This window comes from Lathamus discolor, chromosome 3 (genome assembly GCF_037157495.1).
Source record: "Lathamus discolor isolate bLatDis1 chromosome 3, bLatDis1.hap1, whole genome shotgun sequence".
Lineage (NCBI taxonomy): Eukaryota > Metazoa > Chordata > Aves > Psittaciformes > Psittacidae > Lathamus > Lathamus discolor.
Genome location: NC_088886.1, coordinates 26175259 through 26191948, shown reverse-complemented (window position 1 = coordinate 26191948; position 16690 = coordinate 26175259). Strand labels below are relative to the sequence as shown.

The window sequence follows — 16690 nt, the reverse complement described above, 5'->3', positions numbered from 1 at the left end:
TTCAAGAGATAGTTCTTCAAAACACTTATTTGACCCACATCAGAACTTTACCTTGGCAGTGTTTGAACAATCCTATGGGACAGATCAGTATATCCAAGTTATTTCTTTCCTGCTTTTGCAAAGGGAACATTGTATTTAGCAAAAGACTCCTCCACAGAAAGCTTTAATTTGTAAACAAAATCAAGATAATAGCTAATTTTTACAGACACCTATTTGGAACAATAAAATCTGTATTCCTACTTTAAGTTTACTACATTATTGTCTCATGTAATATTCTATATGACACCATGTATTTTCTACAAATAATAGGAAAAGTACTGCTGAGTTAATTGTTATTCAGAAAACAAGCATGAACTTTCTTTATTCTCATAAAATAGAGGGAGGGTGTTCTGAAAAGGCAGCTAAGTAGAACTATGGAACAGAAATATATTCACTTTATTAGAAAAAGAATAAAAATTTCTTTTAAATGTTTCCTGTCCTTCTCTCCAAATTGCAGTTAAATATGGTTACAATTACCTTGTGAAGTTTTCTGAGAAGACAGAGGTGAGTAAAGCTCAGCGAGTCTCATTCCCCGTTCAGTTTGGACAGGCACACAAAAAATTTAGGTTGTTAGCCGAGCTCATCTGTACTATTCACATTTCTTATGTCTAAATTTAAATATCTATATAACTATTCACTTACATGGCATTGCATCCACTTACAAAAATTTAAGCTTAGTATCCAATTCAGAAAGTGTTATCAACAACTCTTACAGGATACTGCTTTCATTAAGTTGTCATTTTTATACCAAGATACACTCAAATAAGGCCTTTCTGTAACTGTTGATGCAAGTGTATTGGCATCTGTATTATAGGATCATGTAACACTCAAACTATGTGGATATAATACTTTAAAAGATTTTGATGGAGAAAAGATTTAAGTATATTGCTTATACAAATAGGTATCCATTGTAAAAACTGTCTTTAATACGAGAAGGAAAAAAAAAAAAGGTGACTAACAAGCCACTGCTATCCAAGTGCAAGTTATTGTCATGCTCTCCATAAGAATGATTCAAGGTTAGTTACAGTTAGGCAATATAGGATCAACTTATGAGGTGTCAAAGGAATGCTTTCTTCACTACTTCGAATGCAGAAGAAGCAGAGCCTAGATTCTTCAGTGAGATGTATACAGACTAATTTTTACAACATGTCAAATGCCAGCCAAAAGCCTACATCTAATGTCATGTACAGACCCTCCCAGTTGTTCTGCAACCAGATGGACTTTGTTGGAAAACAGGAGCTGGACTTACCCTGACATCCAGGGAGGACAAGTTTTGCTGTGTTCTTTGAAAGCATATTTCGATTTAATATGTTTTGTTTTAAGGACTCTTACGTATGTGCTCATTAATATTTACTCTACATGCTTTTTCAAGATGAACCTACCTTAAAATTTCCTTTACCTCCACAATATTAATCCCTGTACCTTTTAACTGGCTTTCTAGTAAAAATGCTAACAACAAGCATATACGAAGTGTTCACATTTTCTGGGAGAACTGCTGGAAGATGACCCATCAGTCCTGCTCTAACCACTTTTTAGACTTATATTTTGGCCCTTCACCAGTATAATGAACAAAGGCAAGGCAGTGAATATCTTAATTTAGCTGAATGAGCACATCTTGAAAGTAATTACAAAATATGCTATCAATCAGGGTTAGAGAAAAAAAAAACACCTTAAATTCATTAACTTCTAAACAACTTGCTTGTAAATGAAAGCTCCATCTAAATCATATAACTTTTAAAAAATGGCTGTAATTATTTTCTAGTAGAGCTATTTAGAAAACCAAAAAATGAAGACCAGAAGGATTTCTAAAGTTTAAATTTCTCTCTCACCCTAATGGCATTTTCTGCCTCCTTGAAAATTGACTATTGTTTTCACAGAATCACAGAATCACAGAATCCCAAGGGTTGGAAGGGACCTAAAAAGATCATCTAGTCCAACCCCCCCGCAAGAGCAGGGTAACCTACAGTACATCACACAGGAACTTGTCCAGGCGGGCCTTGAATATCTCCAGTGTAGGAGACTCCACAACCCCCCTGGGCAACCTGTTCCAGTGCTCTGTCACTCTTACAGTAAAGAAGTTCTTCCTGATGTTAACGTGGAACTTCCTATGCTCCAGTTTACACCCATTGCCCCTTGTCCTATCACTGGATATCACTGAAAAAAGCCTAGCTCCATCATCCTGACACCTACCCTTTACATATTTGTAAACATTGATGAGGTCACCCCTCAGTCTCCTCTTTTGCAAGCTAAAGAGACCCAGCTCCCTCAGCCTCTCCTCATAAGGGAGATGTTCCACTCCCTTAATCATCTTTGTGGCTCTGCGCTGGACTCCTTCAAGCAATTCCCTGTCCTTCTTGAACAGAGGGGCCCAGAACTGGATGCAATATTCCAGATGCGGCCTCACCAAGGCTGAGTAGAGGGGGAGGAGAACCTCTCTTGACCTACTAACCACACCCTTTCTAATGCACCCTAAGATGCCATTTGCCTTCTTGGCCACAAGAGCACATTGCTGGCTCATGGTCATCCTCCTATCCACCAGGACCCCCAGGTCCTTTTCCCCTTCGCTACTTTCCAGCAGGTCACCCCCCAACCTGTACTGGTACATGGGGTTGTTCTTCCCCAGATGCAAGACTCTACACTTGCCCTTGTTAAATTTCATCAAGTTTCTCCCCGCCCAACTCTCCAGCCTGTCCAGGTCTCGCTGAATGGCAGCACAGTCCTCTGGTGTGTCAGCCACTCCTCCCAGTTTTGTGTCATCAGCGAACTTGCTGAGGGTGCACTCAGTTCCCTCATCCAGGTCGTTGATGAAAATATTAAACAGCACTGGTCCCAGCACCGACCCCTGAGGGACTCCACTAGTCACAGACCTCCAGCTAGATTCTGCGCCATTGACCACAACTCTCTGCCTTCTTCCTTTCAACCAGTTCTTGATCCACCTCACTACTTGATTGCCAAGCCCACACTTCCTTAGCTTATCTATGAGGATGCTGTGGGAGACAGTATCAAATGCCTTACTGAAATCAAGAAAAACTACATCTACCGCTCTACCATCATCCCTCCACCTAGTCACTTCCTCATAGAAGGCTGTAAGGTTGGTCATACATGACTTCCCCCTCATAAAACCATGTTGGCTGTTCTTAATGACCCCCTCATCCTTGATATGCCTAGTGATGGAGTCAAGAATAAGTTGTTCCATCACCTTTCCAGGGATGGAGGTAAGGCTGACCGGTCTATAATTACCCGGGTCCTCCTTCTTGCCCTTCTTATAGACTGGTGTGACATTTGCCATCCGCCAATCCTCAGGCACCTCTCCCGTTTCCCACGACTTACCAAAGATGATGGAGAGTGGCCTAGCAATGACCTCCGCCAGCTCCCTCAGCACCCGTGGGTGCATTCCATCTGGACCCATCGATTTACAGATGTCCAGATTGCATAGCTGATCCCTAACCCAATCCACATCTACCAAAGCAAACTCCTCCTTTGTCCTGACTCCTTCTGGGGCTATAGAAATCCGGGGCCCTCGGGGAGAGTCTGCAGGAGTAAAGACAGAGGCAAAGAAGGCATTCAGCACCTCTGCCTTCTTTATATCCTCTGTCTCCAGGGCACCCACTTCGTTCAGCAGTGGGCCTATATTGCCTCTTGTGTTAGTTTTATTTGCTATGTATTTGAAGAAGCCCTTTCTATTGTCTTTAACCCGACTAGCAAGATTGAGTTCCAAGGAGGCCTTAGCTGTCCTAATTGCCTCCCTACATCCTCTAACAACTGTCCTATATTCCTCCCAAGTGGCCAGCCCCTCCCCTTCCATAATCCATAGATTCTCCTTTTCCACTTGAGTTTGCCCAGCAGCTCCTTGTTTAACCACGCCGGTCTCCTAGATCCCTTACTTGATTTCCTACTCATTGGGACGCTCCGATCCTGAGCTTGGAAGAAGCGGTCCTTGAATGCTAACCAACTATCTTGAGCCCCTTTACCGCCTAGTACACTTTCCCATGAGACTTCCCTTAGCAGTTGACTGAAGAGGCCAAAGTTGGCCCTTTGGAAATCCAGAACTGTGGCTTTGCTAGGTATTCTATTCCTCCCACACAGGATCCTAAACTCCACCATCTCATGGTCACTGCAGCCAAGGCTGCCATTGACCGTCACCACTTCGACCAAAAATGAATTTTCTCTGAATTTCAATCTTTATGCCAAATTTTGAGCTATGCATTCTTCACAAACTAGCACTATCAGCTTTCAAACGATCTTTTATTACAGGGATTACACCATGGGAGGGCCTGTCTAGCCCTGACTCTAGCAAGGTTCTTCACAGGTCAGCAGCACTTTGCTTGATGAAAAGACAACAGGATCACATTTTCTTTCATTAAGCATAATGCCATTACAATACATCTCCTTCTTCCCATCACCTGATCCAGGTGTCATTTGTTGGATTTTTTCTGTGTGAGAATGAGCCACAAGTGAGACAGGCCAGTGTGCTAGTATGAAAACTGCTGTTTGTCTCCTGAGCGCAGCTATGGAAATAATTCACAGGGTTTGAATAAGACAAGAATATCCAAGTCAACTTGATACCTTTGAATCGGTAAGTGCTAAGTAATGCATGGCTGTCAAGGCAGTACTTCAGTAATACTTCATGAATCTTACACTCATTTTGTATATAAATTAGTTAATTAAAGCTAATGAAGGGTTTTCATGGGAAACAAGTTCCAGAACACAGTAAACCAGTTCATAAGTGTTTGAACAAGTGGCAGGACTAACTAAAACACAAAATAAACATTAGCATTATCTATTCTTTCTTGTCTTACTGAACTGAGTCCCCATACAATGATGTAAACTAAGGCAAAGTTATAGATCATAATGATAAATTAAGGTGATCAGAGAACAGGAAAATGACAGTTTGTGCAGGTAAAATGACAGAAATAAATGGCCTCCATCCTGACAAAACATTATAACAAGAACACCAATATAAAAGATTAGAGGGAGGAAACAGGGCCTTTGCTAGAAGCATGTGGAGAACAAACAGGTTACTCACCTGAACATAAAGTTCCCTAAGTTCAAATTGAAATTTCTTGGGATCTGTGGTTATTGTCACTGGGCCAATTTCTAGGATGGGGAAAAAAAAAAAAAGAAAAGAAAAATTACATGAAAAACACGAAGGTATCAAAAGTCAACTTCAAGAATTGTTTCAGATTCATAAAAAGCTGGTAGTTAAAAAGCATTTAACAGAAAGAAGTAATTGAGAATGATAGACCCAGCACTGGAGTCTACAATTCCAAACCTAGTAACCCTAATGTCATTCCAGTATTACAAGTTTCTAGGTGTCTTAAACATTTACAGGCACATAAAGCAATAAAGCATTGTGTTTCTTTTGCATTTGATCTTGACCAATCATTTAACTGCTTTTCGTAAGCAGAAGGGAACAAAAAATCCCCAAAACAAAGGTGGGAACAAAAATCCCCAAACCAAAAAAAAAAATCATATATTTTTCCAGAAAATGTACCCTTTAACTGGAAAAGCCTGGTGTGAGCCCAGTGCCCAACCTCAGCATATCTAGCAGTGCTTGCCAGACAGCTGAAGCAAAATCAACTTTATTTGTGGTGTTTGCCATGTCTTTGTATATTGAGAAACACCAGGACATTAAACTGAAGTTGACTGGGCTGTGGACCAGGGTGTGTAACGGCAGCACATATTTAAGCATTTCCCAGTCACACCAGTTGCACCACAAGCCCTCCCTCTGCCCCTTCAACAATTGCCTTCCTAATTGGTATCAAATGTAACTCTAACCAGCTGTTTTCCTATGACTGTGATTTCCTGACAGCTAAACTTCATCTGTCTTGGCATTCATGCACTTCATTCTTTCCCTGTCCTGGGCAGGCATTCCTGCCCTGTCCTTGTGCCAGAAGTGGCATTCATCTCACTCAGCAAGCTGGATTAGGGTACTAAACCAAAAAAAAAAATAAATAAATAGACACAAAAAAGAAAAAAAGTGAACAGATTTTTGCTGGTTTAGTGCCTCCAAACCACTCAAAGAGATCAGCTGAGTACCGGCACATAAAATGGGGTACAATTATGCTGTCTTAAAACTGCAATGATACCAATTTAATACAGCTGTAGCTTACATGGAATTACTGCCTTAGGTGACCATACAGTGCTTTCCAAGCTCTCTAAAAGTAATATGTAATTATATTCCATATAATCTAGACATTTTTCTTTTTTGAACAGTCCACAATTTTATTTCACTGGTATTTGAGTAATAGCCATCCCTGAAGTCTCCTTTAATCTCAGACGCATTTGCTTGGGGGCCTCTGTATTTGAGTGCCTTTTGCTAAGTGTAGATTTTAATTTATTTGAAAGTCACACAAGATACCACACAAAATCTTTCTTAGAATATTAAACTGTTTAAGGGTGAAGGTTTTAAGGGTAGCAGGCCAGGGTAGGGTATGGCTTTGAGTCATTTATCTGTGAATGTTATTTACTGAAGTGCTACACCATCATTAAAAGAACCATTATAAGAGATTTGCCATTCCTCCACATACTTCATCCTGCCATGCCCCTGCTCCTACCACTTCATCAGATACTATCCTCCTTTAAGTATTCTTTGAAATAAATGCCTGTAACAAAGCTATCTCCAAACTGTTTTGCTTCAACTCTATCCCTTCCCAACCATTGTTCTAAAGCATTAACAGAATGGGATTTATACATACAGAGAAGCCACTAGCTCCATTATTCCCTGTCAGTTGAGGGATTACATTTTTCAATTCTAGAGCAGTAAATCACTTGGAAAGGCTTTCTTCCCCTATCAAATAAAGGGCTGAAAAGCAACATCACTTCAGCTAGGCTCAAACAGCACATCCAGTTTAGATTGGATGAGAATTTTGCCTTGTTTCTCTGAAGGCAGCATGCATGGATGCCAAGCCCAAGCCCTTGCCAGCAGGATCACACCAAAGCTCTGGCTGCCCTCTGGTGTAAACTCAGATAAGAGCAGGTTATTTTAAATGGCACCTAGGTTAAAGATTAGAGAGGGAATATGGCCTACTCAGCCTCAAACAGGAAGTTATCTGTTGTCAGGACAGAACTGAGAACTTCACAGGGGCCATAAAGAGGAACTCTCCAGTGAGTTCTGCAGAAGGCCAGAGTTCATCAGTTTCCAGTGAGGTTGAACAAAGCCCCAGGAGTGAACAGTCATTCACAGCTTCAGTAATAACTATCTCTAACAATAATAATAATCTAACAGTAATAATAATCTCTAACAAACAGCAGCAACATGAATGACAATGACACTCTCTGTGTAGGACAGCAACCGTGTCACTCTACAATGAGCTCTTGTTTGAGGGACATCAGGAATACTTCCAGTTGTAAGCAATGATGCTAGTACTTCATGTAAACTTACCGCAGGTACAGTCAGTTTGCCAGCACTAAGCTAATTGGTTACTGATACAGGTGTCTGCAATGGCAATAACCATCCAACTCTGGGCTGGCATCACTTCCCTGTCCTCATAATCTGATCTTCTCTCAGTTGTATGAAGGTTATTCAGTACTTTTCCCATGTAGCTCACAAGCCCACAGTTCTAGGTCCAAATGATGACCTGACTAATTCACACCATCTGAATGCTCACCAACTTGTACCAAAAACCCCAGCTTCTTTTACATGTTGCTGGGGACCTCCAGCTTATATGACCCCCTTGCAAAAAAAAGCAGTAATAACTTTGACCAAGTTAATTTTCTTTTATCCTCTTTCTGCTACCTTAAAGTGCATCCCGAGCAAGACCATTTCATCAATGCAAGTAAACACAGTCCTTCAAAGCATTAAAAAATAGATTAAAGTGATAAGAGGAACTATTTCTAAAAAGGACTTCAGGAAAGAATGGCAAGTTCTCTCAAAGGACCACAGAAAGCTATTATAGAAGGTTAAACTACTGATACAGTAAGAACCTAAAAAACTAAAGTCTAAATCAAGCTTCAGTCATCAGTATGATCTTGGCTCTGTAGAAGAGAGGCAGGTCCGAGATTCAGTTTAGTTGAGACACTAATACCTGTGTAATGCTAAACTACAGCACTGTTAAAGAATTATGAATACCATGATGGAGAATTGTTCTTAGCACTTTCATGATGCTAACCAGGAAGCATAAGTTCAGGCAGAATTTCATAGAATGGGTTGGGTTCAAAGGGACCTTAAAGATCATCTAGTTCCAACTCCCCTGCCACTTGCAGGGACACCATCCACTACTAGTCCAGGTTTCTCAAAGTCCTGTCCAACTTGAAAAGTTCTGAAGGAACTCTAAAGGGTTTAACAGTTTACAGTACCACTATGTAAAATTTTACCTTGTGTAGAAGCTTGCATCTAAACAATGCTGAAATGTATCAAATGTATCACTACAAATGTATTGTTACAAATGTGTCAAAGGTATCAATACAAATGTATCATTCTAAATACAGAATATTTACTCAGAAACTAGATCCTGCAAACATGCCAAGTAATGCAGAAGGAAAAAAAACCAAAACAAACAACCACATTTCTTTCTTTTTAACTTCTTTTCTTTTTAAGTTCTTTAGGCAAAGACTGGCACATGAAATACTCTAACAGAATATGTCTGTTCTGATGGTGAAATATTAATCCCTTCTCAGACACCAATACAGGAATATTCAGGACTAGCTCTTTATGGAGGTCTCCCAATTGCTCACTACTCCAAAGCTGTCTCCAACCCTCTAGAGGCGGCTGTGCAAAAGCTGAAAAAAATTAGTTCTGACAGCTTGTCTTTGTTAGGCAGCATCTAAACTCTTTTATCACAAAAATGCAACATAAATGTCTGTTCTTTGAAGATGATTTGCGCACACACAAAACTGATAACATAAGAATGAGAACATGCTTTAAAAGAATGGCTGCACTTTACTGAACAAAGTCCTGACTTCCTAAACTGAAATCATTCAACATAACCACTATGGTATTTGATCATACGTACTTTGCACATAAGTAATTAAACAATTATGACAACAAAGCTGAGTACCAGTCCATTTGATAGAGATCAATGATAATTTTTTCTAGGGAAAATCTGATAAAAAAGATCTCCTTTGTAAATAAGGAGAAAACTCCCTAGTAACATGAGAAACTGTCCACTCTGAAAGGCCATGACATTTTTCCATTACTTTCTGCCACATGTCACATGGCTACATGTTTATATACAGGCTGAACGGCAAGCACATTTGTAAACCCGTAAATTACCCAATGAAATACAACCACACATAATTAATACTTACAGTAATCACAAATTTGGTACTCCCTTAATCCTGACCATGTAAGATGTCTGCACCAGCTATCTGTCCTGGACAGCTGGATGGTTTAGGAGGTCTACCAAAGGAATACAAAGGCCATTTGCTCACCTTTCATCCACTCAGAACACTGAATTTGTTTGATTCGGGTAACGCAGTGGAGACACCCTAGCATACATTTCTAACATACATCAAGACTTGCCTCTTGAGATGGATGTCTGATGGTAAGGAAAAAAAAATAATAAAAAAATAAATTAAAAATCACACACTGGGCATGATTACATACATTCATTTCATTACTACTGCCAATTTAAGCAGTTCCCATCTTCCCTTTCCATTTGAGTATTGCTTCCTACCTACAGCAATTTTGACAGTTATTGAGATCAGAAGGCTAACATGGGTTTCATATATACATACACAACCCTGCCTGTCCATATTTTATTTATATGTATAAAAATACTTTTTGTATCAGATCTGCCTTCCACTCTTGTTTCCTCAAGTATTCTCAAGTACTTCTATCACCATGAAGTGAAGAGATGATAAAGGATTTGGAACAATCACCTGGGACAGCTAAAATGCTTGAGCCAAGACTGCTGCCAAAAAAGTTTGTGTGCAGCTATTCCGTAAGAGCTGTTTATTAGCAGTGCTGAGCATTGAGCTCGATTTGATTTAATGCTCAGTTCTCAAGCTTCCTTCTCTGTATCCAGCTCATTGTAAACCTTTACTTATAATTCTTCTGAAGACTTTTAGGAGTATCTACCTGTGAAGAATTAAGAAAATAAGTATAATGACACCATTACTCTTAAACAGCCTCCAGCCAGCTCTCTGTCCTAAGGGCACATAAACAGAAACCTTTAATTTTCTAACAGCAAGTTGAGTCCTACACATCAGGAATTCACCCCACTACAGATCACTCATGAGCAGCCATCAGAAATGCTTCACAATGCTCTCTTGCCCTTTTTAACACCAGAGTATTGCATCACAGGTGCGGTTAAATGAAAAACACTTTTAATTCCCATGTGAATTTACAGCAAACATTTTTATTCCTCAAACAGCTGTCATACACATACATTCAAAATATCTTTTACTATTGTTTTAACCATTAAAGCAACTAAAATGCTTTTTCACTTCTGAGTGATTGCAGGTTTTTATAGTAGATTACCAAAACCAGGCACTGATTCTGAAAATATAAGCTAGACAGGCATTACTAACCACCTCCTAAGAAAACCAACCAAAACATAAGGTCTTGCGCTCTGAAGTAAAGGACACCCTCAACTCACATTAAAGACGATGAGAGCTGTGTGAATAAACACCTTGCTAAATTATTCTAGAAGCACAAACAGCATTGGAGATGCTGCCTACAATCCTAAATCAACCAAGGCTAACAGACACCCCACTAGAAAGACCCTCCCAGTGGAAGAGTGTTTAGCACTAGAACGTGTAATAAGCTATTTAAAGTTTTTTTCCTAAATTATATTCACTCACAACCCTGTTGCTTTTAGTTTTCAGACTCTAACATGGGAATACTTAAATTTTTTAAGAGGCCAAGAACTGCAGTGAGCAACTTTTACCAAATTCTTAATCAGATAGAAAAAAAAGCCAAACAGCCCCAGCAAGCTCATGTTTCCTTAGTAGCCACTTTTTTGTTCCCCTTTAAATAATTTTTCAGCTTCATGACTTACAACAATTAACTTTAATATGCAGAAATCAGCTTAAGAGAGCAACGCACTGGAAGGAGTCTGACTGCCCACAGTTTTTCTTTAGTTTGCTTTTCAAACAAAACCCAGATAGATAGTCCACACAAACTGCGAAGTGCTGCTAAGGTGCCTAACCTAGCATTAAGGGAACATCACTGAAGTTCCACCCTCATGGATCCAATGTTCAGCATGCTTTTGCAAATTCTTCACCCGTCACCTCAGAGCAGTGATCAAAGCCTGAATGAAACTCAGAGACCAAAGATTTGACAGAAGTTTTATTAACAATATGCTTCAGTAAATACCATGTTTGTACTGTTGTTTCCCATTGTTATAAGATTCATGAGCCTGTCTTTGAAAAAAAAAAAAAAAAAAAAAAGGGGTGATAACAAGGGTTAAAAAAAAAAAAGGCACTATATACGTTTGTATGTTAACATTTCTCAGAGAAGCAAAGCTAGCTTGGAGACCGACAGCAGATAAAATCCATTACCATCTTTTGCCTACAATGAGTGCTAAGTTTAGCTTATGGGCCTCAAGTGCAGTTGTCTAAAAATTATAACAAAATGCTGTAACAAAATACAAAAATCAGATGCAGATTTGCCCAGCACAGTAACCACCAGCACACTGCTAACTCCAGCTTTTAAAAACTACAGTAATAAACCACAGGATGTGCAGAGTAGCCTCTTCTACCCAGTGACTGTTAAAATAAATTTGTTCCCTATAAATTCTATCTTGAATGGGTGATGCACATAACAGCCTTAGAGCTTTGCAAACCCCTTGCATAACACACACCATGAAACCACCATCTTCTTAGGAATAAGAAGAAAGCTTGAATTAAATAGGTCTATGGGTTGATTATCGTTCCAAAGAAATAATCAACTTGAACACCCCCTCTCTGCTTTCACTTGCAGGCCAGAAGATTTTGTCTATTGCTAGTATACAAATGAAAGGCAAAGACAGCAGAAAACTAGACTCCGTGTAGTTAAATTTTAGAGTAATGCCAGTGGCTACATAAGGTCCCAAGTGTAAACAGATTACAAACAGCAAATTTTATTTCTAACACACACACACACACCACTCCCATTATTTCTGGTGTCAAGGAAGCATACAGATTCTGTAATCCTAGCATCTGCAGGAGACCTACCTTCCTCCTCCCTTCCCCTGGTTATGTGAACAGCCCCGGAGGCCTGTTCTCATCAGGAGGCCAGCAGCCCTCATTTCTGAAATGACTTTGCCTGCCTCCAGCCAGCTTTCAGTGGATGACTGCCCAAATCACAAAACACACAGCCACAGCTGGCATCTCAGCAAAGTCCTTAAGAGGCCAAAGGACTGGAAAGGCCATGGAGATTATGAGTGTCATACAACTAGGTGGTCCCCTACTTTCAAGCCTTGAGCTGTCCCAGTGAGCTAAGTGCATACAGAAATGCTGCTCATACTCTCATGCATTTCTTCCATGCATAAAGGGTTTCAGTATTATGCTTGCCTGTCCAGTACTGCAAATAGTACAGAAGTTCATTTTGCTTCTTTCCTAAGATGACAAAGCACCAGCAGACACAAGGGAAGGAGGAACAACAGACAACATCTGTTGACACTATACAGCATGCGAGCTTTGACTAATGTGCTTCCCTCAGTCTACAGTAAAGAATAAACAGCTGATTGTGTCCAGTTCTGGGCCCCTCAATTCAAGAAGGACAGGGAATTGCTTGAAGGAGTCCAGCGCAGAGCCACAAAGATGATTAAGGGAGTGGAACATCTCCCTTATGAGGAGAGGCTGAGGGAGCTGGGTCTCTTTAGCTTGGAGAAGAGGAGACTGAGGGGTGACCTCATCAATGTTTACAAATATGTAAAGGGTAGGTGTCAGGATGATGGAGCTAGGCTTTTTTCAGTGATATCCAGTGATAGGACAAGGGGCAATGGGTGTAAACTGGAGCATAGGAAGTTCCACGTTAACATCAGGAAGAACTTCTTTACTGTAAGAGTGACAGAGCACTGGAACAGGTTGCCCAGGGGGGTTGTGGAGTCTCCTACACTGGAGATATTCAAGGCCCGCCTGGACAAGTTCCTGTGTGATGTACTGTAGGTTACCCTGCTCTTGCAGGGGGGTTGGACTAGATGATCTTTTTAGGTCCCTTCCAACCCTTGGGATTCTGTGATTCTGTGATTCTGTGATAAGGACTGCAACCACAGCTTCCTTACTGTACAGCATGGAAGCAGCAACCAGTTACTGAAGCTGGCCTGAGCTTTCAGCTCCCACTGAACATCTGAAAAGGTCATCAGATTACTTTCTGATTTTGTTTATTTCCCCTTGTTAACAACAATCTGAGCTGAGCACAATTCAGTTCATAATGCTCTTTAAATTCTTTCTCCAGACTGAATTCCAGTTCAGTCCAGGTCTATTTCTGTCTCATCTCTTGGTCTGTGTATTTTGGCAATACTCCTTCAACACTTGTAACAGCACTGGATAAAGAACTTGCACTTGAGAAAAGGGCAGGAATGAACGTGACTACGAATTTTACAGTGCTTTTTTGCAATCAATAGCCTTAACACGCTGGATTCAAGTGAAATACTATTTCAAACTCAAATTTTAATTAAAAAAATATGGTTGGTATTGCATTACAAAATTAACTTATTTACTGCAACATCTAGCAAAGATTCATTTTGAGCTGCTGCCCACACCGCTGGCGGCTGGGCTGCCGGCCGGGAATATCCGAGCTCCACCATCGGGAGCCTCTTGGCACTGCAGGCTACCACAAGCTTGCCGTAAGGCTCCTCTTTCTTCACTGTAATCCGGTTCTCACCATATCCCCAGATGTATGTCACCCTAGGAGGGGTCCACAGGCTGATGGGCAAAAAAAGTCACAGCTTCTTTTATTTTTCCAGGATAGATGAATCCAATTATGAAGTCTAATTAAAAACTCCTGCTGCTTCGAAGATTATACTCACAGATTACTTCCTTCAAAGAGACTCCAAAGATCCTTGGAGAGGACTACCTTACTATAGCCAAGTTAGCTTTTTGATCATGAGAGATACTTAAAACTGAAAAAGAAACTGGCTCTTTTCTGATGAAACTGCAGCCACATTGCTTTCATGAAGTATATGGAATTACTAACACACCCAGCACCCACATCTGCATAAAATCAGACCACTTAAGCAAATAAAGTTACCAACAAAAACTTGAGCATCCCAAGAGAAGGACAACCCAGTACTGTCATGATGAGAAATACTCCACATTCACATTTCATACCATATGGCAATATCCCAAGTCAGGAGCAGTACTTAATGCGTAATTACTACCTAGTTGTTAATAAACTGGGAGTCAGTGCTTTCATGAAGCCATTCTTCTACTAAGATTTATGGAGGTCACAGCACTAATCTGTTGGTGCTTAAAACCATCAAGGGGCCATGAAAACAAGGACTTTCCAGTGAAAGTTACCATACTAATACAATGTTGCTCTTTAACCAGCTTATGCTGTGGTAATGCCTTCATGTAGCAAGAAACAAAAAAAAAACAACCAACAAACAAAAAAAAAAAAGACAGAGAAGATATATATAAATCAGAGAATCAGAGGTGAAATATGGTGTATCAAGCTTATATGGGTCTGAGGTTTCTTTGACAAGAACGAGTTACAGGACACGGGACAAAACAGAACAGCACAACTGTTAGATACAAAGCTCATATACAGCATAGTAAGTTTTAGGGTTTGGGTTTTTTTTCTTCTCCCCTTCAGAGAGGATAAGAGAAACAAAAGAATATAGGCTGACCTAAAATCCCTCCAGATGCCAGGCACAATCCTTTAAAAGATATTTAAATAAATTCTACGCTGCAGATTATCAAACCACATAATTAGTCAATTAGCCCTAAACAAAGAGATGAGACTGACCACAGACCTACCTACATTTGCATAATTAAAACAACTAAAGTATTCTCCAGTTTTCATACCAAGCCACATGTCTCACATAAAGGTACAGAGGAAAAAGAAAACAATCTTTAAGAAGATTCTAGGAGAATAAAAGCAAACAGCTTCAAGATGACATCTTGTGTATGTGCATGCATGTGTATGTATATATACATATATATATACACATGCCTGAGCATATTCATTTTAATATAAAAAAAAGCTTTACAATGTACTCTGTTGCCATTGTTTGAGGATGGATATTTCCAAGCATAACAAAAATAACACTGTCTGTATACACTGATTATTCACTCTGACAATACCCAGTTTCAAATAGGCCCCCCAGGGCTTTAGCAATGGTTCAGCAGTGCCTCAAATACCATTATGAATAAAGAAGCATCAGTTACTTTGTTAAGTTAAAGCACCTATTTAAAGATGCTAGCAGAAGGTCAGTTACTGGTGTACCAGGTTAAAGTGAACTTTTTGGTCCTTTTAAAATCCCATTATTAATTTTAACAGTGAAGATTTTTAAATAGTTCATTTTCCACTTAATAGACATATTTCTTACTCCTGGTGAGGCTCTGTCTCATAAGTGGGCCAGATGATTCTTCAAGGTCCCTTTCAATCTGGGCTGTTGTAGAAGTCTATTGCACAAGAAAGCAATGGAAAAAAGCTGCAGAAAACATGACCACAAGACTGGGTATCTGACAGAGCCAATCTGGGCAGAAGAGAATACTGAAACATTGTAATTCTATTTTTAAAAATAAATGGTTTGGATTTAAATGACAACTTACAGAGAAAGACATTGCAAGTTTTTCGTGGCCAAACAAGTCTCTCAAAACCTTCATTAAAGCACTGTTTACTTTGGTAACTGGCAGATCAGCTGGAAGCAGCTCTCCCCCATCCATTAACTTCTGCCTGCACCATTTGTAATTGTGTAATTTTCTAAAAGGCACGAAGCATTTTTAAGCAACATGTATCATTCAGTAAGGGATAAACTTACTGCAGAACTACAGGGGACCAAGCCTAAGAAACTTGAATGGCCACCACAACTTCAGGGTAAAGAGTAAGAAGTCACACAGCTGGGCTGTGGAGTTTCTCCACAGCTGCCAGAATAGCTTGGTGGTGACAATGGTCCCATGCATGCGGTTGCTGTCTGTAGTTCAAACCTGAGAAAACATCTGCCAGTGTAGCTTCTGGTTCTCCCAAGTTCTCAGCCTGGAACAGCAATGCACAAATGGCTCTGTGGCAGCAGTGCAGGCTGCACAGGGGAGGACCAGCCACATAGTCAACTCTCCCAGCTGGCACATTGCAGTCCCCGTGACTTTAGCAGCTGGGAGCCTTTTAACAACCACATGGGGAGCAACAAAATGTTTTTCTCCCCTCTGCAGTACTGCACTTCCTTCATCCTTTTAATCTGGTGGAAGAATCAAAAGCTAGAACTTGCCCCCCCAAGAGTCACATAACTGATCTAAGGATATATGTTAAATAATTCCTGTTGCACAGAAGTGTCTGATTCCAACTGCACTGGTAAGGATTTGTCTGCAAGCCAGACATGTTTACTGATAACTTTGGAAAAATAATCTGTAAATTCACTGACCTGATGTAAGCTCCATGGTACATAAACAATTCCCCAATTTATGTCTGTCCATCATTTCTACTGACAATCATTTGTTATCTAACATTGAGATCTCAACAAGCAAAACATAATAAAAACATTATTTTAAAAATCAACTAAGACCAGAAGAGAACCAAAGGTATAAGAGAGTCATGCACTTATTCAGAAAGCACCAATTTCAG

General features: G+C 40.0%; 1 protein-coding gene across 1 annotated transcript in view; it reads right to left on the bottom strand.

The window, feature by feature from the left end:
• Positions 1-16690, bottom strand: part of HMCN1 (hemicentin 1) — a 196023-nt gene that overhangs the window by 159735 nt on the left and 19598 nt on the right. Inside the window, exon 2 of the mRNA XM_065674233.1 lies at positions 5066-5136. Coding sequence (XP_065530305.1) covers positions 5066-5136 — 71 coding nt within the window. The remainder of the gene's footprint in view (positions 1-5065; positions 5137-16690) is intronic.